At 44.9% G+C, this 26,849-nt stretch overlaps 2 protein-coding genes across 4 annotated transcripts; one reads left to right on the forward strand and one right to left on the reverse strand.

Annotated features, from left to right (window-relative positions):
• GFER (growth factor, augmenter of liver regeneration) lies at positions 1-7,431 on the reverse strand. Of its 2 annotated transcripts, none has more exons than XM_081840439.1 (3): positions 6,875-7,431; positions 3,380-3,588; positions 1-2,710 (listed from the first exon to the last, which is right to left on the reverse strand). In XM_081840439.1, the coding sequence occupies exons 1-3, from the start codon at positions 7,193-7,195 to the stop codon at positions 2,548-2,550; spliced, it is 693 nt and encodes a 230-aa protein (XP_081696565.1). In that variant the 5' UTR covers positions 7,196-7,431; the 3' UTR covers positions 1-2,547. The 2 variants fall into 2 exon arrangements, with proteins under 2 accessions (XP_081696565.1, XP_081696566.1); XM_081840440.1 differs by lacking the exon at positions 6,875-7,431 and adding an exon at positions 5,501-5,965.
• NOXO1 (NADPH oxidase organizer 1) lies at positions 6,122-26,401 on the forward strand. 2 transcript variants are annotated; one of them, XM_081840433.1, is made up of 9 exons: positions 6,122-6,175; positions 18,127-18,370; positions 19,122-19,202; positions 19,342-19,417; positions 20,533-20,713; positions 23,142-23,335; positions 24,100-24,204; positions 24,670-24,787; positions 25,424-26,401. In XM_081840433.1, the coding sequence occupies exons 2-9, from the start codon at positions 18,281-18,283 to the stop codon at positions 26,103-26,105; spliced, it is 1,527 nt and encodes a 508-aa protein (XP_081696559.1). In that variant the 5' UTR covers positions 6,122-6,175; positions 18,127-18,280; the 3' UTR covers positions 26,106-26,401. The 2 variants fall into 2 exon arrangements, with proteins under 2 accessions (XP_081696559.1, XP_081696560.1); XM_081840434.1 differs by lacking the exon at positions 6,122-6,175 and having other exon boundaries at positions 17,538-18,370.
• Positions 26,402-26,849: the final 448 nt, after the last annotated feature.

Consider the following 26,849-nt stretch of genomic DNA (forward strand, 5'->3'; position numbering starts at 1 on the left):
TAAAGGAAATACTTAACTTTATTGTTTGGTCACCAGCCAGGAAATAAATACATTTTTGAGATACACTTTACCAACTGCCTTCATCAAGTGCGTTTAGATAATTGACATTCTTTACCGAGAAACAGAAATGCCTCAAAATAAATTATACAGAGCAGCTCAACTTTTCAGTCAAGATACAAAACATCACTTTTCCGTCAACGAAACCTTTAGCCATACAGCCACCACATGGGATTGCCACCTTCTTGCCTAGGTACCGTGAAAGTGCTTTAAAATGCACCAAGCCACGCTGGAGCCTATTAACCTCACAGGTCATTCTCCCTGGTCCACCTGCTATAAATTTCAGGATTCTAGTTTGGCTCGCAGTGGATGAAGGTGAAACACTGGCAGCTTAGGGACTGCCATTTCACTGGCTTCTTAAGAGTGTTTCAAAGCACAGGCCCCATCTACGGGCCAGAACCTTGCATCCCTTTGCCCAGCCATCATAAACCTGGTGCCTTCCTGGTGTTTTTGACAACTCCCATCAGCCCCAGCCAGCACAGCCATTTTGGACTACAACTCCCATCAGTCTCAGAACTGATGGGAGTTGTAAGTGCAAAACACCAGGAGGGAACCAGATTGCTGAAGGATGCCGAAGCCCAGAAGTCTTTTGATCTATATTGTGATGTTACCCTGAAAGCAGGAGACCAGGAAATCTAGTACAAACAAGGCAACCTACATGTAGAGCAAGGTATTACTAGACTCTTTTCATATAAAATGGCTTGGACATTTAGATTTACTGGGGCAGGGCATATGCAGTCATATGAAGGCAGGTTTTGTTAATAAGGTGCCCAAGAGCTACCTGTTTGTTTCCAGTGATGAAACTCACTCATAGATGTTTCTATATACATGGCTATTAAAGTTGCTCATGATGTATGAGGAGGCAAGTGTACGTATCTAGAACCACAAGTAACAAACCATGATATAAAAACTATTATTTGATAGTTAACAAACCAGGAACACTGAACCATGGTTTCTTCAAACAACTTTCCCATATTTGGACAAAATGAGAAAATGGAAGGCTCAAACATCTTCCTGGTGTGCTTGAAGGAAGAAGAGGAGGTGGAACATGCAAGCTCACGGCTTGACCCAGCTTGTATATGTAAACAAACCATGGTTACATCTAAATCAGGCCAACAGCTTCACATAATTGTTGCTTAAGTGCAAATTATCTAAATTTCACTTGTGAGTAAAAAGTTAAAATCTACCCTAAATCAAAATGCAGTACAATTCACAGCTCAGAACTTTCTGCAGCTCAAGAGCAGTAATGCCACCCATGTAAAGTGTTTGCAAGGGCCAATGATCTCTTCAAATACTCACTGCCAGGTCTTCAGCCCACCGCCAATGCGGGCAACAGGCTGTTCACACAAGGATTCCTACAAGACGTAATGGTCCATCTCTACCTTCATATGCTCAGTGCACAACTATTTCTAATTTCACAGAATGCCTGACTTCCCACACACAAAGTTCTGATGAGTTAATAAAACCTTCCTTGAGAAAGAAAGCTCAGTGACTCTTCCCAGTGCTGTGGGGCTAATATGACCTTCATGAACCCCACCTCTCACAAGTTATATTTTAATACATGACATATATAATCCTAATTTCCCTGTGCTTAATCATTCCTTTCATTTATATTACCCTCTTGCCAGACAGATAGAAATCAAAGAAAAATATCTGTTGACAAAGCTGAAATGTGAGACCTAGACTTGCACTCAGAAATTACTTTATTTTCCCTGCTTTAGGACTTCAGCAAAGTTACTGGGATTCTACAACTCTGTAAATTTCTTTGTACCTTAATTAACCTGTGGAAAACATAAGGCAGCCTTCCCCAACCTGGTGCCCTTCAGCTGCCTTGCACTACAATTCCCACTGGCACCAGTCAGAATGGCTATGCTGAGACCACTGGAAGTTGTAGTCCTAAACAGCTGAAGGGCACCAAAAGTTGGAAAAGGATGGTTTTAGTATCCCTTGAACAAACCACCATACAGTGGTTAAATAGTACTCTCTTTAAAATAATTTTTAAACCATTCCAGATTACAAGGATAAGGGAAGAAAAAAGACACAATGTAAAATCTGATCATAAAGACAAACAAAATGAAGGCAGATTGCAGAACTGGGGGTGGCAAAAAAAAGTTCTAAAACTTTTTTCCCCAGCCTAGTAGTTCAGTGGCTGGAGAAATGTTTTTCCCTACCATTAAGAAAGTACTGATAAAAAGAATTTAAGGCAGCATTTGCTAGTAAGTATGTGGTCTGGAAAAGACAACCAGCAGGTAGAAAATTCCCATAAGACTAGCTTACTTCAGGACCTTCTTGTTATTTTTTCCAGAATCAGAAACAATCAGGCAGGACATCTATTCTAACACCTGCACCTCCTCCTCCTCCTGTATCACCACAACCTCAATACCAAAGATCAATTGTACGCTTCAGCAAAAGTCCATACAAGGCTTGATTTCATAATTCTTTCTAGCTTCTTTTAATCAAGGTGAACCAATCTTGTATTTGCTAGGATATCTAATCGCAGGACCCGTCCTTCCAGCCATCTCGCCAGCGCTCATCTATAAGGGAACAGTCAAATTCGGGCTTCCCCAGCTTCTTATTGACCTCGTTGTGAAGCCGGCAGAACCACTGCGTCAAATTACGGCGGTTGCTGGCATCAGGTTGGTTTCTTCGTAATCTGTGTATGAGGGAAAACCAAACAGAGTCCAATGGCATTCTGTTGAACTTCCCATTCACCAGAAGTGGCTGGTGCCCCCTAAGGACTGGTGGGGTGCAAGTCAAGGAGCCCAACAGTAGGTGAAGCCAGAACCTCTAACAGGTATAGCCAACTCCTTCTGGTTCTCCTCCTCCTCTCTATGAAGTTTTGCAAGGGGCAACACTGAAACTAAGGAGCAGGAGGAAGATGGCAAGCAGTGCCACTTCCCAGACTGGTTGTAAGTAAGGAGTTAGACAGGTGGAGACTGGCAGAGGGCAGACTGAGATTGGCAGGGCAATCTCTTCCCTGATGGACCAGCCTCTACTACAATCCACCTCATACCAAGATTCCTGGGTTGGGAAGTTAAGAGAGTGTTAGAACAGGTGTGAAATTGGATTATATTCTCACCCCAAATAAATTCCTGGGAAGTGTGGGAATGGCATCACACTCTCAAGAGAGCAGGCTTGAAAATTACAGGCAGAATTGCAGTGATTTAGGATGGCTCATCACTTGGACCTTATACAGAAACAAGAGCAAGCCTCAAGGTGGGTGTTTAGTGACCTAGTATTGCGGTTAACAGAAATACCATTGTGACACTAAATGCCACCTCTTGCAGGTGAGGCATGGGACCTACTTGGCTGGTTCACTCACCTGCTTCTCAGGTCCTCTGCACATTCGTCACAAGGGAAAAACTTGGAAAATAAGTTGATGAACTGAACCATGTCTTTCTGCTCAGTTTTAGTGGGCCGATCCGGGTAAAACGCTGCCATTGTGTGAAGAAACGACCACGAATTTCTCCCCAGTTGTTCTCTATCTAAAGGGCAATCAGAAGGTAACTCCTTCTCTGCGGCTCCTGTTTCCTAGATTGGAAAAAACATGTACTCATCAGCAACAAGCCAGAGAAAACACAGAACAGTCCTGCACACTGTGACTCTAAAGCAGATTTGTAAGTCACAGCTGCGTCAAAGGCCCTGCTCGCTTCCCCTTCCAACACCTATGCAAACTGTCTTCTGTCAGTTTGGGGATTAAGCCAGGTTGGGCAAAGCATACTGTGCCAAGTCACACTGTGATGTCAGCACAGCAGTCTGTGATGTGATGTCAGCACAGACAGAACACCTCACCAACATTTTGTATGCATAATTTTCAGCTGTAATTAGTAAAACTACAGAAGCTATGTCCAAATCTTCCTTATACCCCCCAAGAATCTCTCCCAAGCTGAGCCAGGGCACCAATAAGAGGAACCACGATGGCAGGAATCTCCCACCACAAAGTTTTATGGGACTCCAGAGACAGAGCAGTGTTAGAAACTGGGATAGAAAAGCTAAGAGCCAAATGGCTTCTGGGACTTGGGTTGTGGGCACCAAAACAGAATGTCTAGGCACCACTGGGGGGTGGGGTATCGGCAACACTTTTTAAATTATTTTGATAAGCATGAACTAATATGCAATTCACATGTGACATGTTGTTAATATCACATTTTTAGCAGACATTGTTAATACATGTTTAATTTGGTGTTTACAATAAAAATATTGGTACCGTACTTCAGTTTTCAAAACACTCTGTGAAATTCCTTAACATATTATCTATTCTTAACATATACTTTGAGGCTTCAAAGCACATACATTTCAGTAATCCTTGAGTGTCAGCCAGGTGCAAAAAATGGAACCCAGATTTTTTGAGGTGCTTGCAAATGGAGAATCTTTAGGTGCAAAATACGCCTGGTGCCCTGCTAATTTTGAACCCTGAGACAGCCACTGCATCCTCAGGGCAGAAAGGCAGTGGATCCACTACTTCCTAGAGGCCTGAAGAGAGTTCCACAGGTTTAAATAGCTTCTGGGAACAGGTCTTTGAACAAGGAAGATCAACCCAGGGAAGAGAGGACCCTGTAAAAAAGCTAGATAGAGGGTTGTAGCAAATGCTACACAGAGGATACCTGTTGAAATTAATGGGCATGCCTAGCTTAGGTTCTTTAATTCCAGTGGGTCTTATCTGAGTAGAGCTTAGTTGGATATACCTCAGAGAGTTAAACTTTTGGAACTGAATCAGAAATATGTTAGTTATTTACTTTCAGCAGTCACATCTAACGTTTTTAATGCTCAAGGCAGTTTATAGTCAAGTATAAGGCAGCTTCTCATGTCTCTATAAATTCAACAAGTAAGGAGAATATCTCTGCCCCACGATTCATTACACAATGACTGTGTAAAGGCGGGTTCAAATCCCCACTCAACTATGAAACTCAGTGGGTGATCTTAGGCTAGTCACTGTCTCTCAGCCTAACCTTTACAGTTGTTGTGAGGATAAAATGGGGAGACAGAGACCTATGTACACCACCTTGTACTTCTTAGGGAAAGGTGGGATACACACAGTGCTTTTTTCTGGGGGTACGCAGGGATACACATACCCCTAAACATTTTATGAATCTTTGTACTTTTGTCCATTTACTCTATTTATTTTTCCCGATCTGAACTATAAAATGGTGATTTTCTTGAGTAATGAGAGTACCCTTAAACTTTTTTTTTTAGAAAAAAAAGCAATAGATACACATGTAATAAGTAAATAAGATCGCGCCATCGAGCTTCTCCCGCCCCCTCCACTCCATAAAGCCCCTTAGTCCCAAGGCAAGCGGGAGACCGGCTGCTCTCGCCCCCTCCCCAACTGAACTCGCCCAGCTCCGCCCGCTCCCGCCTTGCGTCCTCTCGGGGCTCCCAAGGGCCACGGCTCCCTCCTCCCGCCCTCCCTGCGGCCTTCCGGAGCCCCACTGCCAGCCCTCACCAGGTCCGACTGCTTCCTCTGATCCCGTATCCAACTCCTGAAGTCCGTGCAGGCCCGACAAGGCGGCTTCTTCTTCTTCGGCTCGGCGGCCGGCAGAGGCTGCCCCTCCGCGGGTTTTTCAGCCCCGGCCGTCGAGGCGGAGAAGGGGAAAGGGAAAGCGGGCGCCGGTCCGGACGTGCTGGGGCTGGGCGCCGCCATGTTGGGTGCGCGCAAAGCATGCTGGGCCAGAAGGGGCCCGCCCCTTCGAGGGGGGGGAAGGAGGCTGAGAGTGGTTGTCAATGGCAACTCCACTAGGCCGCTTCCGAGGAAGGGAGGGGCGCTGTTCTATTTTTGCAGCCGAGGAAGAAGACCTCAGTATTAATAACACTAATATTCGTATTAAGAATAATATGAATCTTATGAACAGACTGCAGTAATAACAGTAGATGAAAAATAAGGGAGGAGGTTTCAATTATTCTTCATAATATTAATAAAGCAGTCAATTTAACAGACGAATAATAATAATAGATGGAAATTAAGGTGTGGTGAATATATATATATATATTTTTAAATACAACGTTAGAAAATAAATAATACAATTTACATTTTTTTGCTTTTTATGTCTCTCCCATTCCATTTTATCTGGACATTCGCTACAATCTGCTGGGCCTTGCAGTGCCATCAGCTAGAACAATGGTAACACCAGAAATTATTTTCTAACTCTTGTTTACTTTATGACTATATAATTATCAAATGTCAAGCCTAATTAGCATTTAGTGTAATGCCATAAGCTACAGTTTTCTTTACTCTGGAGTAGCTCTATTAAAATTAATAAGCTCTATCTGCATGTAGGAACTCCTATGACTACAATTAATGATGAGAGGGGTAACTTGAGTTTATTCCAGACTACAGGGCTTGCAGGAATGGGTCTTATAATATTTATAAAAGTACAACAAAAACAACAATATGCATTATAATCTTTGCTCAGAGCTGGTGTAGCTAATTTGAGGCTGTGTACACACCATATATTAAAAGCATTATCGCTTCTCCCCTGTAAGAATCCTGGGAACTGTAGATTACCCTTCTACCGCATAGCTACAATTTGCAGCACCCTTTACAAACTGCAATGCTCTACCTCCACAGTCAGTGGTAGTAACGTTTGTGAATAGTAGTTGTTGGAAAATGCAGGAAGGGAATACGGAATGCTCTTGTTTCCACAGGCCTCTGGTTGGCCACTGTGAGAACAGGATGCTGGACTAAAGAGGCCAATGTGGCCTCATCCAGCAGGCACTTCTTATGTCCTTATGTGGTTCAAGGGAAGAGATTGTGAGAAGGCAAAGCAATCCCACCCCACAAATAGCTTTGGAGCTTTCTTGCCTCTAGCCTAGCCCTCACCCCTTTTCCTGTTTCTGCTGGAGTCTTCTTTTGCTTGCCACGCCTGCGGGCTCTCTTCCGGCCAACGCTGCCAATGGCAGATCTTAAAAACATGGGGTCGGTGAGATTTGGCAGTCGAAGCACCTTGCGCCTGCTGGACCTCCTGAGCGGAGGAGGTTGTGTCTTGCTCCTCGTGAAGTAGGGTGAAATGTGAGGAGCGTTGCAAGCTGGGACAGAGGCAGAAGGTTTGGCCGAGATAGTAGGGCACGGCTTCTCTGTCAGGGGCGTCTTCCTGACCCAGTAGAACACCAGCATCAAACGCCTCCTAGATGGGTTGGACATGCTGAAGAAGGTGCTGGAGGCCCAAAGACCAGGGTGCCTTCAAAGTGGAGGACGCAGCAGGCAGTTGCCTATCAATGGTGCCAAATCCAAGCAAATGTTAGCTCCAGTCCTGTTAAATCAATCCAGCAATTATGAATGTTAAATAAGGGATTAATTCCTCAGGCAGTATGAAAAGACTCTATGTGGCTTTTTAATAGCTGGGAAGCTCCCAACTACTGCCACTGTTGACAGCCTGTTGCCCCTTATCTCTACTTGAATGGGTTATGTCACAATGGTTCCTTCATCAGGTGTTTGTGAGCATGACAATGCTGTTGGGAGTTTCAGCAATGAAGGCTCAGGCATAACATACTGTTTGAAAGTCTGAACATTTCCTCTTTTTTTATTAAACAAAATTTATATACCACTTTTATAATTTATATACAAATTATTAGGAGAGTAAGTTAAAAATATACTGTAGTTTATTCACTTATAGGCTAGTTGACATACTTTATTCCTTCTTATACTTCTATCCCACCTTTCCTCCACAGAGCATACACACTTCAGCCTCCACCTTCTCCATTTTATCCTGACAGCAGTATTGTGAGCTAGGGGCATAGCTCAGTGGTACAACAACTGCTTAGCATGCAGAAGGCATCAGGTTGAGTCCCCAGCATCTCCTGGTGGGACTGGGAGAGATCCTGCCTGAAATCTTGGAGGGCTGCTGCCAGTCAGCGCAAACCAGGTATCTTCAGCCTTTGAAGACCCAGGACCTGCTTTTAATCATACATGCATTTGGGGACCCATTTCTTAATCTTTTCCCATATATTTGCAGGGTGTTAGTGCTCTTGTTGCAACCCACCTTGGATCAGGCTGCAGCATGTTAGTGGGTTCCAACCCACCAGCTGAAGACCAGTGGTGTAGACAATACTGAACTGAATGGACCAGTTTCATGTGTTACTCTGTGTTGGGCTGAGAGAAAGAGAGGAACTGGTCCAAGGTCACCCAGTGGACTTCATGGCTGAGTTTGGGATTTGAACCCTGATTTCGCAGGTCCTAGTATAACATATCCAAAACATCTGGAGCATTCCAGCTAGGGTGGGGATCATTCACATGGTCTCTCATCTGAGCCTTGTAAATGGTGCTGAGCCTTTGCTTCCTGGTTCTAAGATGTTTTGGCAAATGCGGGGTTTCTTTGAATTTTTTTCCTCCAGAAGCCGAGCAGAAGAACAAAGTTGACATGTTAGAGCCTCTCTGAATGTGACTTTGGGTGAGGGTGGGTGTTACTTTTCCAAATAATAATAATAATAATATAGTTTATTATTTATACCCCGCTCATCTGGCTGGGCTTCCCCAGCCACTCTGGGCGGCTTCCAAAAAAAATATTAAAGTACTCTAATACATCAAACATCAAAAGCTTCCCTAAACAGGGCTGCCTTCAGATGGCTCCCAAAAATCTGGTAGTTGTTGTTCTCTTTGACATCTGATGGGAGGGCGTTCCACAGGGAGGGCGCCACTACCAAGAAGGCTCTCTGCCTTGTTTCCTGTAACTTGGCTTTTCGCAGTGAGGGAACTGCCAGAAGGCCCCCAGTGCTGGACCTCAGTGTCCGGGTAGAACGATGGGGGTGGAGACACTCTTTAGGTATACAGGACCGAGGCCATTTAGGGCTTTAAATGTCAGCACCAACACTTTGAATTGTGCTCGGAAACGTACTGGGAGCCAATGTAGGTCTTTTAAGACCGGTGTTATGTGGTCTCGGCAGCCGCTCCCAGTCACCAGTCTAGCTGCCGTGTTCTGGATTAGTTGTAGTTTCTGGGTCACCTTCAAAGGTAGCCCCACGTAGAGCGCATTGCAGTAGTCCAATCGGGAGATAACCAGAGCATGCACCACTCTGGCGAGGCAGTCCGCAGGCAGATAGGGTCTCAGCCTGCGTACCAGATGGAGCTGGTAAACACAGATTTGACACAGATTTGGACACAGATTTGACCTGTGCCTCCATGGACAGCTTTGAGTCCAAAATGACTCCCAGGCTGTGCACCTGGTCCTTCAGGGGCACAGTTACTCCATTCAGGACCAGGGAATCCTCCACACCTGCCCGCCTCCTGTTCCCCCAAAACAGTACTTCTGTCTTCTCAGGATTCAACCTCAATCTGTTAGCCACCATCCAACCGCCAACCGCCAATAAAAAGGAAATGCATCACCCACAAAAAAAGACATTGATGTGCATCAACTTTTCATATGCTAATTTATTAATAATATTAATAATTGAATTTATATCCAACTCTTTCTTCCAAAGGAGCTGAGAATGGCAGATGCACAATTTAAAAGCCAAGCCAAGCTATTCTAAAACAGTTAAAACAGTTAAAAAACAATTATAATTAAAAACATGTAAAAGCAGTTACAGTTTAGCATTCTTCTATCCAACTATCTTAGGGCAGAGGCGTAACAAGGCTTCTGTGTGTTCTTAGCATGGAGCCATATTGGTGCCTGCCCCCATCCCTTGGCAGGAAGCTGTATTAGCACCTCTGAATCTAGACCAGAAACTCAAAAAGTCACACTTGGGCTGCCGCAATGGCTTTGGAACTGCCCATCAGCAACAGGGCAGAGGCTCCAGGCCGGGACCTCATGCTGAATTTCTGCTTCGACCTCCAGAAACATGGCACATGTAGCACGCCAATGATGGTACTGCCCTGGCAACCTCTCTAAGCTATCTAGGAAGGTTTTTTGACACTGATGTTCTCCCATTCCCCTAAATGACCAGGACAGCAAAAAACTAGCAAATGTTTAGGTTGGGCTTCTGAGTCAGAAAGGTGTTTTCCCAAGGAAATAAGATAATAAATTGTGGCAGACAAGTAGAACATTTTTACTTTTGCTTTGTTTTCACGTATGAGGAAATCAGAACATGCAAATTCACACTCCAAGTTGCTGTAAGTATTTGCAATCTTTGGCCTATATTGAGCAGGACCCCCACTTGTGGCAGAGTGCTAGATGGTTTTTTGATCTCTTCCTGATCCTCATAAAGTTTCTTTTGGTTGATAATATTTTAGTTGAATTTAATGGGCTCATCTTACACATTAATATAATGTTATCTTTTAAGCTAGACAGCATCCTAAACCTAGACAGCATCCTAAAAAGCAGGGACATCACCTTGCCAACAAAGGTCTGTATAGTTAAAGCTATGGTTTTCCCAGTAGTGATGTATGGAAGTGAGAGCTGGACCATAAAGAAGGCTGATTGCCGAAGAATTGATGCTTTTGAATTATGGTGCTGGAGGAGGCTCTTGAGAGTCCCATGGAAGAAGATCGAACCTATGGAAGAAGAGAGAGTCCCATGGAAGAAGATCGAACCTATCCATTCTGAAGGAAATCAGCCCTGAGTGCTCACTGGAAGGACAGATCCTGAAGCTGAGGCTCCAATACTTTGGCCACCTCATGAGAAGAGAAGACTCCCTGGAAAAGACCCTGATGTTGGGAAAGATGGAGGGCACAAGGAGAAGGGGACGGCAGAGGACGAGATGGTTGGACAGTGTTCTCGAAGCTACAAACATGACCAAACTGTGGGAGGCAGTGGAAAACAGGAGTGCCTGGTGTGCTCTGGTCCATGGGGTCAAGAAGAGTCAGACACAACTAAACAACAACATCTTTTAAGCATGTATGGGATGGAGCTGGGTATATAACTCTGATCCAACAGGACTCTTAGTGTTCTTAAAACATCTGGGGGGCAGTAGATTGGGGAAGGGTGTGGTAGGCTTTCCTTTTGAGTTAATATGTATAGATTGCACTTGGTGTAATAGGGTGTGACCCCTGAAATCTTGGAGGGCTGCTGCCAATCAGCACAAACCAGGTATCTTCAGCCTTTGAAGACCCAGGACCTGCTTTTAATCATACATGCATTTGGGGACCCATTTCTTAATCTTTTCCTATATATTTGCAGGGTGGTAGCGCTCTTGTTGCTACCCACCTTGGATCGGGCTGCAGCATGTTAGTGGGTGCCAACCCACCAGCTCAAGACCAGTGGTGTAGACAATACTGAACTGAATGGACCAGTTTCATGTGTTACTCTGTGTTGGGCTGAGAGAAAGAGAGGAACTGGCCCAAGGTCACCCAGTGGACATCATGGCTGAGTTGGGATTTGAATCCTGCTTTCGCAGGTTCTAGTCTAACACATCCAAAACATCTGGAGCACTCCAGCTAGGAAAGGCTGTTGTGGAATTCTTACTGCTTACCTGATGCAGATGGTAGGTCTGAGTACCTGCAATTGCAATTTGCATGCTTTATGGTGCATGGGCAAAACTCTGCAGAAGTTCTGAAAAGTTCTGAATTGCCTTGATGCACTGAGCTATGCAAATTTACTCAATAAACCACACTAGGATTGCTCTGCTAGCTGTATATGTTGGTTGTATCTGGGTGCTAGGCAGGGGTGACCCATGCAGTTTAGCTACCTGAGGCAAAATGGTCATTGCCACCTTCTGGCCCCACCTGCTGCATTCCACATCTGCTGCTGCTGTGCCCCAGCACTTGCCGAACTTGGCAGGAGGCAGGGTTTTCCTTAAAGTGTTGCTGCTTGCTTGGCTTCTCTGCCCAGGTAGAAGCAGTGGAACAGGTGGGTGAAGCACAGCCTCTTGCATTCTGCTGCCAGATACGCAACTTGGGTCGGCTGGCTGTGGTGCTAGCAATGGAAGAGCAAATTCAAGAATCTCCAGATTTTAGATCCATGTTTTCTGTTTATATTTATTTTCTTCTACATTCAACTGCTACCTTGTAACACTTTGCCTACTTTTGTGCATGCACACACTTAATTTGCAGGTGATACTGATATTTGCACTGGACACAGTAGAGATGTATCAACTTTTATGATATTTTTTTACAGGAAGGATGTGAATTTCCAAGGGCCCTGTAAAGTCCAGAGTTACCATAAGGTTGACCTGCTTTTAGGGTGGAGATCATTCACATGGTCTCTCATCTGAGCCTTGTAAATGGTGCTGAGTCTTTGCTTCCTGATTCTAAGATGTTTTGGCAAGTGTGGGGTTTCGTTGAATTTTTTTCCTCCAGAAGCCGAGCAGAAGAACAAAGGTGACATGTTAGAGCCTCACTGAATGTGACTTTGGTGTGGGTGGGTGTTACTTTTCCAAATAAAGAGGAAATGCATCACCCACAAAAAAGACATTGATGTGCATCAACTTTTCATATGCTAATTTATTAATAATATTAATAATTGAATTTATATCCAACTCTTTCTTCCAAAGGAGCTGAGAATGGCAGATGCACAATTTAAAAGCCAAGCCAAGCCAAGCCATTCTAAAACAGTTAAAACAGTTAAAAAACAATTATAATTAAAAACATGTAAAAGCAGTTACAGTTTAGCATTCTTCTATCCAACTATCTTAGGGCAGAGGCGTAACTAGGCTCCTGCGTGATCTTAGCATGGAGCCATATTGGTGCCCGCCCCCCATCTCTTGCACCCTTGGCAGGAAGCTGTATAAGCACCTCTGAATCTAGAGAGACCATGGACCAGAAACTTAAAAAGTCACACTTGGGCTGCTGCAACGGCTTTGGAACTGCCCATCAGCAACAGGGCAGAGGCTCCAGGCCGGGACCTCATGCTGAATTTCTGCTTTGACCTCCAGAAACATGGCACATGTAGCACGCCGATGATGGAACTGCACTGACAACCTCTCTAAGCTATCTAGGAAGGTTTTTTGACACTGATGTTCTCCCATTCCCCTAAATGACCAGGACAGCAAAAAACTAGCAAATGTTTAAGTTGGGCTCCTGAGTCAGAAAGGTGTTTCCCCAAGGAAATAAGATAATAAATTGTGGCAGACAAGTAGAACATTTTTACTTTTAGTTTGTTTTCACATACGAGGAAATCAGAACATGCAAATTCACACTCCTGGTTGCTGTAAGTATTTGCAATCTTTGGCCTATATTGAGCAGGACTTTTGACCATGGATGTTTCTGCAATCCTGTCTTTACAGTGTGCATACCAACTTCCTCAAGGGGTCATTTCTCTTCTCCATCAGCTTCCAGTGAATCCTAAAGGCTGCTTGAGGTCTGGGATGGAATATTTTTTGATTCAGGAAAGATCTAAGAATATTAGAAGAGACCCACTGGGTCAGATCAAAGCCCATTGTTGCACAAGACCCCAATCAATGATGGTTACATTCACACCAAGCTTTTAAAGTGCTATGATACCACTTTAGCATGGTATGCTAACATAACTTTAATATAGCTTCCCCCAAAGAATGCTGGGAGGTGTAGTTTGTTAAGGGTGCTGAGAGTTGCTAGGAGACCCTTATTTCCCTCAAGGAGCTACAATTCCCAAAGACGTTTATCAATCAGATTCCCAGAGAACTCTTCCCAGGAATTTTTGGGAACTGTAGTGTACCCCCTCGCAGAGCTACAATTCCAAGCAACCTTAACAAACTACAGTCCCCAGGATTTGGAGGGACATTGTTATTTCCTGAGTTGAATAGGATCCAAATTGCAGCAGTCTGATTGGTCCTAGAGCAATAGGATCCAGAATGCAGCAGTCTGATTGGTCTGCAGGAGCCACTCAATCTAACTCCAGGTGGAAGTGAATCCGCAACCTGATTGGCCTACAGGAGAATCCCGGAATTAGCCAATCACGTGGGGCCCATTGTGTAAATAATGTATACTGTATAAAGCAGACAGTTTGGGGAAACTTCCATTCCTCCTCACTACTATGAGCTGAACTATGAACATGAAATCCACACTCGACTCCGAGTATATTTCAGACGGAGAAAGAAGCTGTGTCCTTGAAATGTACATTAATTGTGCCCTAAATGTATGGTGCTAATGTGATCTGTGTCTGTGTACTTCTCACTACGTGTATTCATGTTCATGGGGATCATAGAATCACAGAATTGTAGAGGGAGAATTTATGAGGGAGTCTGCTCAACTGTCAAGCAGCTCTTACCCTCATGAAGTTCTTCCTGAATACTTAGTCATTCACAATCGCCTTTCTTGTAATTTGAATCCATTGGTTCGGATCCTTCCCTCAGGAGTAGGAGAAGCCTGTGTTGTCAGATAAAGTATAATGGATTATTTCTCAATATTGATAGAGCACCAGAGAATTCCTGGGTTTGCAACCCTTAAGGTGGCCCTTTAGGATGCCTTGCCTGAGAGCAGGTGCATGCACACCATGGTTTTTAAGCACATTCTCTGCCAATTAATTGTGGGAACTGTAGTATTCCCAGTATTTGTGGGAAGGGGAATGTGATTTATACCTATGGTGTGTACGCAGCCTTAGACTTTGGAACAAATGGCTTATTTTTATTTTATTTTTTATTTATTTCATTTATATCCCACCTTTCCTCCAAGGAGCTCCAGGTGGCTTATATGGTTCTCCATTTCTTCATCACAACAACCCTGTGAAGTAGGTCAGGCTGAGAGGCAGGGACTGGCCCAAGGTCATCCGGTGAGCTTCATGGCCAAGCTGGGATTTGAACCCTGGTCTCCCAGATGTTGGTCCAGCACTCTAATCACACTGGCTTATGGGGGCTTTCCCCATTTTGATGGAAATGTGCACCCCTTCCCTTATTTTAAAATGTGGTACGCCAGCCTAGTTAACTTCAGGGGGGCTTCCTGGTCATTGTGCCAAGTGGGACCCATGGACATTTGCCCCAGATTCCTGCCCTGATGGCTCCACTGCCTGAGAGGACCGTCAGATCCTGGAGCTGGCCTGGCCCCACAAGAACCCTTAAAGGCAGAGTGTTGGTGGAGCCAAGTCAGGATTTTACCCTTGCCAGATAGACCTATTTCGTGAGCAGATCCCACTGTGGCTAACCTGCTCTCTTTGCCCAGTCAATAATTCTTCAAACTTTTGCTCACCATTTGTACCACTTCCTGATGCTCTGTCTGTTCATCAGTCCCCCACCCCACCCCAATGTGTTGCAACAATATACTTCAACCCCTTAATAATTAACAGCACTTGTCCATCAGCGTTGTCTTCTGGCCATCTCAAGGAAATCATATTGACTTTGCAGTCCTGAACACCCTCCAGAAACTGGGTTTTGCCCCTCAAGCCCTTCTAAGTCTGGGCTTGGGCCAGGCAAAAGCTACAGTCAGGCAAAAAATATTAGACACCGAGAGACAACAGGACTGCGCAAGGTGCCCCTACTATAAAATTGGAGAAATTGAAAGATATATAGCCGCACCGGCAGCATATCTCTTCTTTCTCGTATCTAGAAATGCAAGAAGGGCCTTTACACTCGCCAGAAGCTCAGCTCTTCCCTCGCCGGTCCTGGATGGAACCTTTAGAAAAGTCCCGTACGCTCAGAGACTTTGCACCTGTCCATTGGGAGAGATAGGAAGCCCAGAACACTTGTTCTTTAGATGTCCCTTTTATGAAGAGGCACGTACAGTGGTGCCTCACAAGACGAAAAGAATCCGTTCCACGAGTCTCTTCGTCTAGCGGTTTTTTCGTCTTGCGAAGCAAGCCCATTGACGTCTTAGCGGATTAGCGCTATTAGCGCTATTAGCGGCTTATCGGCTTAGCGGATAAGCGGATAAGCGGCTTAGCGGCTTAGAAAAAGGGGGAGGGAGGAAAAAAACCCACGGGAACTCGCAAGACATTTTCGTGTTGCGAAGCAAGCTCATAGGAAATTCATTTTGCGAAGCACCTCCAAAACGGAAAACCCTTTCATCTAGCGGGTTTTCCGTCTTGCGAGGCATTCGTCTTGCGGGGCACCACTGTAGTAAGATCATTGATCCCCTACTGGTGAAGCTCGCCGACCTCCCACAAAAGCAAAAATTTGACCTTTTCCTGTTAGGCAAAAATCAGATGATGACCTGGATGGTCGCCAGATTCTGTGTACAGATCTGTAGGCGCAGACCATCGCCCAACTCAAAATAGTCCTGCATGAAAATCCCCAAACTCGATTCCATGGGTGACTCTGAGTCAACTCCCTGGGATAGTTTATTGTTGTACATTGTTTTTAAATTTATTGTTGTACATTGTTTTAATTGTCTGTTTTACTTCTGTGACTATACCCCCAAGTGTGTTTTATAAGCTGGTCTCCCACTGTAATAAATTATCTTTATCTTTATCTTATATTGACTTTGCAAATACTGCCATACCTATCTGTTTCTTTGGGGGAATTTCTTTAATTTCAGTGTTTCCTTGTCAAAGTCAGAAACGTGACAAGGTTATGTTGCGCAATGGATTCATTGGTGAGAGAGAGGAGAAAAAGAAAGGAATGCAAATTTGGGAGGGGAGGAGCAAATAGCTGAATAATGGGGCAGTGCTTTTGTTGTTTAAAAAAACAGGTGTCTTGATCAAAGTGCCATGTCTGCCAGCACAAAATGGCTGCCATGGGCATAAAAAAGGGGGGAGTGGGTACACACCAAAACCACTGAACAAGACCTTGTGAACCATCACCACCAACCACAGTGCAAAGTTCACTGTGATTTGAACACCATCCTTCAACCTGGCACCCTCCACATTTCTCAGCCTAACCTACTCCATAGGGTTTGTTATGCAGATTAAATGAGGATGAGGGAAACCATCCTTTGAGAAAAATGTGACATATAAATGCAATAGAAGAATAGAATTGCAGAGTTGAAAGGGGCCTCAAGGCTCATCTAGTCCAACTCCCTGCAATGCACAAATCACACCGAAATAATCATAATTGCAATAATAATGTTTTGGACTACTGTACATTATTTGCCTCTGTCCGCTATGTAACAGTTTACAAAATTAATGTAACTTAAATTCATTTCAATGTGAAGGAAATGTCAAACTGATATGGAAAAAAGTCACTAACTATGTATCATTTGCAGACTGTGAATGAATATTTATTGTATTCACCTGATGGATATCCTTTCCTGACCACAGATGAAGACACAAGCTGCAGCAATCTCTGTTTCCGATTTTGTTTTTGTCTGAATTCTCTACAATTCCTACTCATGATAAAACAACTCCCACAGATTGGAGGTTCAGAGCATTGGGAGTCAGCTGGCTTGGTCCATATGAATGAAGTGTGGTGGTGGTGGGAGGGATATTTAGGATGCTTCTTCCCTGAGTTTGGATTGGTGGAACAAATTCTGCTCCCTCCCCCTCCATTATCCCTGTGTGTCTCTCTTTCCAAATATGGAAGGCTGGGGGTGGGGAGGCAGGTTTTGGATCAAAAGCAGGTCAAGGGCATCTGCCTACAAGGTGCAATGGATGATGTCACAATTAAAGTGCATCTTGTATCAACATGATTTTTTAGTAAGTGGGCAATCATCAGCAGCATTTGTTTCTTACAGACATTTCTGCCTGTCATATATCTTCTTATTATATATGATGCTTTAAAATACTCTTTCTTCTATTTTATCTGTTTATTTTTAAGTAAAACTGGGTTTTTAACCTAGTTAAGATCGACTATTAACTTTGCAGAGTAATTCAGTCTTGGAAGCTGCCACAAAGGGAGCAAGGGATGGTACATAAAAATATGCAAAAATGAAACCAAAAGAAGTAACCTTTTCAGCTTGCTATAGCCAGTGCAGTAAAACGTCTCCCTTTAATGTGGAATGAGCTTTCTGGGACAGCAGCTAGGGGAAAAGTGCTGTGTTGTCAGGGTGTGGATAAAAGTGTTGTGACTCAGTGGGAGAGCATCTCTTTTGTAGGCAGAAAGTCCAAGTTTCAACCTTCAGCATCTTCAGCTAGGGCTGGGAATGCCCCCTGCCTGAAACCCTGGAGAGCTGCTGCCAGTCAGTGAAGACAATACTTAGCAAGATGGGTCAAGAGCCTGACTCATAAATATAAGGCAGCTTCCTATGAGATGTGAGTCTGTGTCTCTCTGCTCCTGACACTCTATGCCACCCTTTTGAATGTGCCAAGGGCTCCAAAATGTATTGGGGTAGCAACAAACAAATAAACAAGGTTGATCTCCTGAGAGATGGCCTTGTAGGGGGGGTCTGGGCTCCATACCTGCCTCCTTTCCCCAAAGAATCTCTCCAGGGTTGCCAGACTTTGGAACTTCTGGGCGGAGGAGGAAACCTGAGTTTTAGAGCCAGCTGGGAAAAGCTGGCCCCTCCTCCCTGGGTGCTCCTAAATACCTGGCCTGCAGGAAGGAGGTGCTTCAAAGAGATCTTGCAAGACAGATGGAGCATCGTCCTCTGGGGGAGATGAGCAGCGGCAGGTTTCCCGTGGAGGTGAAAGCAGTGGGCTTGCTGAAGCACAGAAAACAAAAGGTATTTCAGTTGCCCCTCTGCAACTCCCACAGTTAATGCATGTGTGTTGGGTCTGAAAATATTTTTAGGTGTAGAACTGATTTTAATTTGTTTTTATATATGGAGCTGATTTGAATTGTTTATGTTTATCTAGTCTAACCCCCTCCAATGCAGGAATCACAGCTATTTCCCTGACAGATGGCCATCCAACCTCCACAAAAATCTCCAATGAAGGAGAATCCACCACCTTTTGTGGTAGTCTGTTCCACTGTTGCATGGTTGCTACCACCAGAAAGTTCTCCCTAATGTTTAGTCAGAATCTCCTTTCTTGTAATTTGAACCCATTGGTTCTGGATAGCGGCAGGAACAAGCAATCTATGTGACAAACCTTCTGATATTTGAAGAAGGATGTCATATTACCTCTCAATCTTCCCTCCTCCGGGCTAAACATACCCAGCTCCCTCATCTGTTCCTCATAAGTCTTGGTTTCCAGAATGTAGTATAGCTGTAGCACGGAATTTTTCCTCAGAAAAAAAGACTTCTGAGAAATGTCAGCTTGGCTCTAGTAGGGTGGTGAAAAGGATGCCTGAAGTTTCTTCTGCCCCATGGGGATGTTGGGAGGGTCCAGCACAGGCTATATGCTGCCCCCCCCCCACTTGCTGTCTCTTTCTGCCTAAGGGCAGGTCTGGTCCTAAGCAGGCCCACCACCCTAAGAGCTGGCTGGGAGACACTCAGGGCCTGTAGGAATCATCTGCTCTATTTTCCTCTCCAGGTCTGGATGCTTCTTGTCTCCTGGTCAGATCAAAACAACATTCTCATCTACCGGGAGTTTGAAGAATTTAAGAAACTCCATGTAAGTTTGCTTTTGAACGTAAAGGGAATAAGATTTGAAACTGGGGAGGCCAGTTTCCCTTGCTTCTGCACAATGATTTCTCCTCTGTTGAGAAGCATGATAGTACTCATTTTCCCTTCTTGTTTCTCCCATCGCTTAGAAAGACTTGAAGAAAAAGTTCCCTATTGAAAGTGGTCTCTTGAAGAAGTCTGACCGGACCATCCCCAGGTTTCGAGGTAAAGGGGGAAGAAGGGAGGCCTTTCATTAGATTTTAATTTTAATTGGATTGGGGACATCTGCTGTTTGCATCCCTTGCCTCTCCCATCAACAGAGAAAACTTTTAGTTTCTCCTCCTTGTAGTGGGGGAAATGCTGTATTCCCACTTCACTGGAGTTGGGTTTTACAACAAGCTCAGTGACCATTGCTCAGGGCCAGGGACAATGGAGTTGTAGTGCAGCAATATTTGGGTGGGACTACGGTCCCCCGTACCTGAGGTAGGTACAGTGGTGCCTCGCAAGACGAAATTAATCCGTTCCGTGAGGCTCTTCGTATAGCGTTTTTTTGTCTTGCGAAGCAAGCCCATTGACAGCTTAGCGGATTAGCGCTATTAGCGGTTTAGCGGCTTGTAGCGGATCAGCTGATAAGCGGCTTATCAGCGGATCAGCTGATAAGCGGCTTAGGGCTTAGGAAAAGGGGGGGGAGGGAAAAAACCCCGCAGGAACTCACAAGACATTTTCGTCTTGCGAAGCAAGCCCATAGGGAAATTCGTTTTGCGAAGCGCCTCCAAAACAGAAAACCCTTTCGTCTAGCGGGTTTTCCGTCTTGCGAGGCGTTCGTCTTGCGGGGCACCACTGTAGACCCATGATCTGAATTGGTATAAGACAGCTTCCAATGTTTTATATTTACCTCCTCAATACTTGTAGCCTGAAGGCAGGAAGTATAAACAGGGTCGTCTTACCCAAAAGCGCTAGGGGTGCGAGGCACCCAGGCGCCGGGCTCTCAGGGGCAGCAGGCCGAGAGTCCGAAGCCCGAGAGTTGAGTCCAGGGAAGAGCCCGCCCATCGGTCGGAGTGTCACGGTGGGCCCTTCTGCTGTGGGCGGCTCTGCACCCACGAGTTTGGGGGTGACCGAGCCAGCGAGACACTGAGGCGGCCGGCTGGCTCTGCCCTCCTGCGCGCCTGGGACTGGGCAATCTGGGGCGGGGGGCACTGGGCAGATCTTTGCACCCTGGCGCCACATATGCTTAAGATAGCCCTGAGTATAAAGGATGGGGGGGTTGGGGAGGAGGTGCTGCCAAGAGCCACCACAGCATCCCTTGATGGCTTTCCCCCTTCTGTTGGGTCCCCTCCAAGATGTAAATGTGATGCTGAAGAAGAACCAGAAGTTGAGCAGGTGCCGGGAGAGTCTGATGTTGTTGGAGATTTACTGTCAGGAGCTCCTGAAGACAAAAGCCAGGATCTCCCAGGGAGAGGATGTCGTCCATTTTTTTGAAGCACAAAGCCGAGATATGGACCCTTCTTTTCCAGAGAACAGGTACCGTCGTTTTTTAAGAAATGAAAGTATCTATATCTATGTATTTAGAAGGACTGGTGTCTCTGTGTGCATTTTATATATCTTAAGGTGGGGGTTTTTGAGGGGGGGTGGCAACAATTACTTATAATAAAAGAAGTGTGCATGCACACGAAAGCTCATACCAAGAACTGACTTAGTTGGTCTTTAAGGTGCTACTGGAAGGAATTTGTTTTGTTTATAATATGGAACTTGCCCTCAGGTTTACAATCTAAATGACACAACAGCAAAGGAAAAGGGATGGGGAGGGAGGAGAGGGAAAAGTAAACGCAGGCAACACGACAACCTCTTTGGATATGTTAATGGTCGCAGTTAACTGGCCAGCTAAGGCCCTTAACTTAAAAAAGGAACTGGTTTGGCTGGCTCTGCAAGTTTTCACTTATAGATTTTAACTTCACAGATACAGGATCATAGGTTTGGAAGGGATCTGTATCATTCCAGAATGACCCCCAAAACCTATAAAAATTCTGATAGGGTTCTGTCACTCCTTGGCCTGGTGACCAGCCTTCTGTGACAACAGTCAATTCATGGGTCAGAGCTGCTTGCCAATTTTCATCTCTCACCTTCACAGCACTCCTGTGTGTGTGGTCTAGAACAAAGCAACACCCATCACTGTGGCTTGTCTGTTCAGACTAAAGCCAAGTCAAACCGCTGTTTGCAAACCCACTTCACATGTGGTTTCCAACTTTGGCTTGCCAGCCCCTAGCAAGCCAGTGGCTTGCCACTTCCAGTATTATGCCAAAATACAACGAAGCTTCCCAAATGTTGGAAGTGATTCTGTGTCTGAATTTAGATTTATTCATTGTACTGGTTTTAATTCTCAGGGTTGCACACATGGGAGTGTGGTTGTGGCAAGGATGAGGAAAGGGTAGTAAATGGATTGAGCTGAAATAAAAACCTTTTAGTTATGACTCTCAGAGCTGCCTTCGTGATCTGCTGACTGTCGTTTGTAATGACCACTCTTACATCTGTCAGAGTTTGTTTGGCTCATGAAAGCTTCCCCCCACCCCTTTCCTTTTTTTGGTAGCTGAATCTGACAAGTTAACTTTTGTATGTTTTCAAAATGGAAAATGACATGAACTACTGCAGAGACGTGCACATTTCAGAGTAGGTTGAAATAATAATTGCAGCAAAATGCCACGTTGAAGGAAACTGCTAAGGATCATTGTGCATGTGGGTTTTTATAGAACTGATCTGTCAAATTAATTGATTGAGATACTTTGAAGATTCCTAACTGGCAAATACCTCACTGGCCTGCAGCCAACATAGCACCAGAGTTTTCTTTATGGTTATATGAGTTTTAAGCATTTGTCTTAACTCTAACCAGTGACATATCAATGAGCTATTGCTATTGATAGGCCATGTTTTTATAGAATCATAGAATTGTTGAGTTCAAGGTACACCAAGGTTCAACCCCCTACATTGCAGGAATATGCAGGTCTTCCATAAAGGGAATCAAACCTGTGACGTTTCCGTTATTAGCACCACACTATTTTGTTTATATGCTTTCCTACTTTCTTTGCATGCTTTTATATACGGGGAAGTGCCCTAACTCAGTGATGGAGCATTTTTTATTTTTTTATTTTTTGCATGCAGAAGATCCCAGGTTTGATTCTCAATGACATTTCTAGGTAAGGTTGGGGGAAAAACCCTGCCTGAAACCCATAACAGCTTCTGCCAGTCAGTGACAGATGGACCATGGGTCTGAGTCGTTGCTTCCTATATTGCAGTCTGCTGCTTTTCTGATGAGATGTTTTCCAGGATTCCAGCCTTGAAAGACACCAAGTAATATAGGCAAAGTCTGCGGGGAGAGGTTCTCCTGCAAGTTCCAAAGATCTCAGAAGCCCACTGACTCGGAGCAGTGACTCGGAGCAGGGCTTTAATGCAGCTGCCTCTGTTCTGTGGAGTAGCATTGGTGTTGAAATACAACAGACAGCCACTGTCTACACTTCCCAGAAACAGCTGAGGCATTTTTGTTCCAACAGACTTTTCCAGCTAGGTAAATGAGTCTTCACCGTGTGTTTTCACTTGTTAGGTTTCAGTCCTGTTTCAAATGTATTTGTTGTTTTTGCTGTTGTTGTTGTTTTAAACTATTTTAAATTATCTTATGTGTAAAACGCCCAGAGACACTGATTCTGAAGGGAGTTAATAAATTAATTGCATTAGAAGTAATAAATGGTGTCACCAGGGATGAAATTCGACTGGAGACCAAGCTCAGTGAGAAGACAAGTTTTCCCGATCTGCTGTAATTTCTTTGGAATTTATTCCAGTTCAAAAAGGGACATAGAATCCTAGGAATGGAGTTGGAAGGGATGCCCTGCAAGGGTCATCTAGTCCAGCCCTCTGCAGTGCAGGGATCACAGCAGACAAATCATTCCTTCCACTTTTGCAGCATTGTGATTTTGCCTTCTGAAATGGGCCCAGGGAAGAAAGAGACTCCTTTGCCACCCAGCGCGACCATCACCCAGCCGGTCGTCTCCCAAAGTTACAGGTGCATTGAAGCCTATGAGACCACAGACACAAGCAACAGGCTCTTCAGAGCCACCAAGGGGCAAATACTTGAAGTCCTCATGAAAGACAAGACAGGTATGCTTCTTTACTCCATTTCTGTATGCACAGGCAGCCCTGTTTAGGAACGTTTTTAATGTTTGAAGTTTTATTCTGTTTTTAATGTTCTGTTGAAAGCTGCTCAGAGTGGCTGGGGAAACCCAGTCAGATGGGCGGGGTAGAAATAATAAAATTATTATTATTATTATTATTATTACTACTACTACTACTATTATTATGGTATTATTGAATTGTAGAGTTGGAAGGTACCCCAATGGTCATCTGATTCAACCTCCAAACAATATGCAGGAACCACAGCTATTTTCTGCTCTTCATCAAAATAAAAATCGCAGAGCGGTTCACATATAATAGCACAAGATACACAGCAGAACAGCTTTCGCCAGCAAACCTCACCCTGTCCCGTGTCCGCTGCTGATGCTGCATTCTGGAAAACAGGTTCAGCACCATGGCTGTGAGATTTGAGCTACAAATCAGGAGGTCCCAGATTCAAATCTCATTTCTGCCAAGAACTCACTGGCTGGCTTTGGGCAAGCAGGCTTCTCTCAGCCTCCTCCCTTTTTATTTATGAGAATAAAAATATATAGTTTTTTAAGGTTTGTAAGGATTATTGAGAGAGGTGGGAAATCTGCAGCCCTTCAGATGTTGCTGACTACAACTCCCATCATCCATGCTCTCACAAAATTGGGATTAAGGGGTGCAGTTGACCGCACACTCATCAGGTTCTGTCTTTAAAAAACTTGCAGATGGCCTCAGCTTCCTTTCAGACTCATTCTTTTCTGCAGGATGGTGGCTGGTGGAAAACTACTGGAAACAAATTGCCTGGTTCCCAGCCCCGTACCTGGAGGAGATGGAGGAGGCAGCTGCCACCGAGGAGACAGAGGAGACAGGTGAGTCTGGACAAGTCTCAAGTGACTCTGATGCTTTCTCATAGAGGGGAACATCAGGCAGGTGCCTTAGGTGCTGAGTCAGGTCATTTGTCACCTCTGCCTCAGGGTTGTCTATGCCAGCCTCCATCAACCTGGTGCCTTCCAGCTGCTTTGGGCTACAACTCTCGCATCAGCCCCAGCTTCATACAGCTATGCCGGCTGGGGCTAATGGGAGAGACAGACAGTCCAAAACATCTGGAAGCAAATCCCCTAATGTATGGCTCTTTATACACATTTTTTGGGTTGAAGAACTGCACTTCAAGATCCAGAAAAGCAATATGGAGGACAGCTGTGCTTTGGTTTACATATTGGTTTGGGAAGTTGCCCTTCCCTGTCCCAGTTGCCTTTCTTTTTCCTTGCTCATGTGGTGCATTGTTTAGGAAAACAAGTAGAGAGCTGGAAAAAGTTCCTCCTCTTTTCTTTCAGGGATGCTGTATTATGTCACACGGGCTTATGAGGCCAAAAAGTCGGATGAACTGTCTGTGAAGATGGGTGTTGTGGTGGAAGTGCTGGAGAAATCAGATGATGGATGGTGGCTTGTTTGGTAAGCCAGTGGGGCTAGAACTGTTGATCAGGATAACTTGTCTGCTAGTGGCCAAGCATTGGTAACTGCAAAGTTTGATTACTGTAATGCACTCTGTATGGAGCTACCCTTGAGGTTGGTTTGGAAGCTGCAGCTGGTATAGAACTCAGCAGCTGAACTGCTGATGGGCATCAAACATTGTTGGCATATTATTATCATCATCATTATCACTGATTTATTAACTGCCTTCCAATCACAATGCATTTTACACTAATTAAAAGCAAGTAATTCCTCCTTGCCCAATCCCATACACTTAAAACAAGACTGGAGAAGACTGAGAAATGATGTGACAGCCATCTTCAAATATCTGAAGGGCCGTCACATGGAAGATGAAACCACCATCAGGGATGCCTCTTAGTAACCAAAAGCTTGGAGATGCTTGTAACAGATATCATCTGTGCCATACAAAATAAACTAAAAAACAGTAGAATGAAAGGTAGTTCAGCCCTGTGAGAGGTAGCCTGTTCCAGGCTGCACAGCAACATTCCCCACCTGACCTGCAAAAAAATGAAAATGAAAAAACAAACCAACCCATTTTTGTCATCCTGGAACTTACTTTGCTTTTAAATTGACGTTTTTGCATTTTTGGTCTTTCAGGTATAATGGGACTACAGGCTACGTCCCTTCCATGTTCCTCCAGGTGTACAGAAACCCTCACAGCAAATTCTTGGCTCTCGTCAATAGCAGCCTGTGTTACTCTATGCCAAACCTATCTCAAGCTACTAGTCCCTTGAGTAAGAGCTCCCCAAGCCAACAGAGAGGCTCTTGTGAGGGTGCTACCCAGCTTCATTCAACCAATACGACGATGGATATGCAAGAATACGACACGCCCCCAAGTAGAATGAGATCCCACTCTCTGAGTGTGTCTGTGGCCGTAGCCACGTCTGGGGTGGCAAGTGGGGTGGACTGCTTGTCTGACAGCTCAGGAAACGCAAGTGGACAGGGATATGAGTGGCCCCAGAATCCTGAGGTGAATAGGGTGAGGAACAGCACCCCTAGAGAGACCCTCCTCCTCTGTTCCTCAAAGAGTCATGGCTGTCTCTCCCCGCCCCTGGAGAGCAAGCATCGAAGCGACTCTGGCTTTGAGGAGCAACCGTTGGGCTCGTCTGATACTTTGCTTCGCTCCTCAGATTCTGAACCTGCTTCTGGTCATCCAACGATACCCCCACGCCCTCAGGCCCATGAAATCCTCCAGAGGTGCACCACCATCACCAGAAGAGCCCTGCGAGGGGCTCTGGCCAGGGCCAGCCCCACTGCATCCTCTCAAGCCTGCCATTGAAACAGCAACATAGAGGGTGCAAAACAAGGGGGGTAGCAGGAGCTGGTCCAAAACACAATGGGGGGGGGAGCAAGTGCCAGTACTGAGCAAGGCAACACACGCAGCCCCACATGTGTGCATTTAATGCTTGGAGAGTGGGTAAAATGGTAGCGACTCTTGCAGGCCTCTCTGACTGATAAACAGGCTCATTTAGCTCAATACAGAAGCATTCCCCAAGCTGGGGTGCTCCAAATGCTTAGAACTATAACTCTCACATCAGCCATACTTTCTGGGGCTGATGGGTTATAGTCCCCCCCGCTCCAAAACTAAAAACCCAATGGCTGCCTGATTACGTAGGGCTGAAAGTACCACCCCGTTAAATGTGTGGTTCCTCATACTTTGCCTTTGGACTAGGGCTGGAGAACCTGATGCCATCCAGATGTTGGACTAGAATTTCTTGGACATGCTGACTGGGATTAATGGGAGTTGGGAGTAATCCATCACTGCCTTAGGGTGACCCCTACAGTGATAGTTAATGCTAAGAAGGCAAATTAATGCTAATTTGAATGGAGTTGTTTTCTCAAGCCACCAATGACTGAAATTCCTCTCCACTGTAGTGTGCAATTTGACTTGCTTGCTTGAGCAAGCTCAACATATTTTAGCTGCGGCAGAGTGCTAGATGGTTTTTTGATCTCTTCCTGATCCTCATAAAGTTTATTTTGGTTGCTAATTGTTTAGTTGAATTTAATGGGCACATCTTTCACA

Source organism: Podarcis erhardii (genome assembly GCF_964252035.2).
Source record: "Podarcis erhardii genome assembly, chromosome: 14".
Taxonomy (NCBI): Eukaryota; Metazoa; Chordata; class Lepidosauria; order Squamata; family Lacertidae; genus Podarcis; species Podarcis erhardii.

What these genes read in the sequence shown, in the direction of transcription:
- GFER (XM_081840439.1), bottom strand. Translation starts at nt 7,195, where the DNA reads ATGTCCAACCCATCTAGGAGGCGTTTGATGCTGGTGTTCTACTGGGTC. An exon ending in CAGCAGAAACAGGAAAAGGG is followed by an intron (nt 3,589 to 6,874) that starts GTGAGGGCTAGG and finishes TTTCCAATCTAG; the next exon opens with GAAACAGGAGCCGCAGAGAA. An exon ending in GCAGAGGACCTGAGAAGCAG is followed by an intron (nt 2,711 to 3,379) that starts GTGAGTGAACCA and finishes CCTCATACACAG; the next exon opens with ATTACGAAGAAACCAACCTG.
- NOXO1 (XM_081840433.1), top strand. Translation starts at nt 18,281, where the DNA reads ATGGAGCATCGTCCTCTGGGGGAGATGAGCAGCGGCAGGTTTCCCGTG. An exon ending in AAGAATTTAAGAAACTCCAT is followed by an intron (nt 19,203 to 19,341) that starts GTAAGTTTGCTT and finishes CCCATCGCTTAG; the next exon opens with AAAGACTTGAAGAAAAAGTT. An exon ending in CCTTCTTTTCCAGAGAACAG is followed by an intron (nt 20,714 to 23,141) that starts GTACCGTCGTTT and finishes CCACTTTTGCAG; the next exon opens with CATTGTGATTTTGCCTTCTG.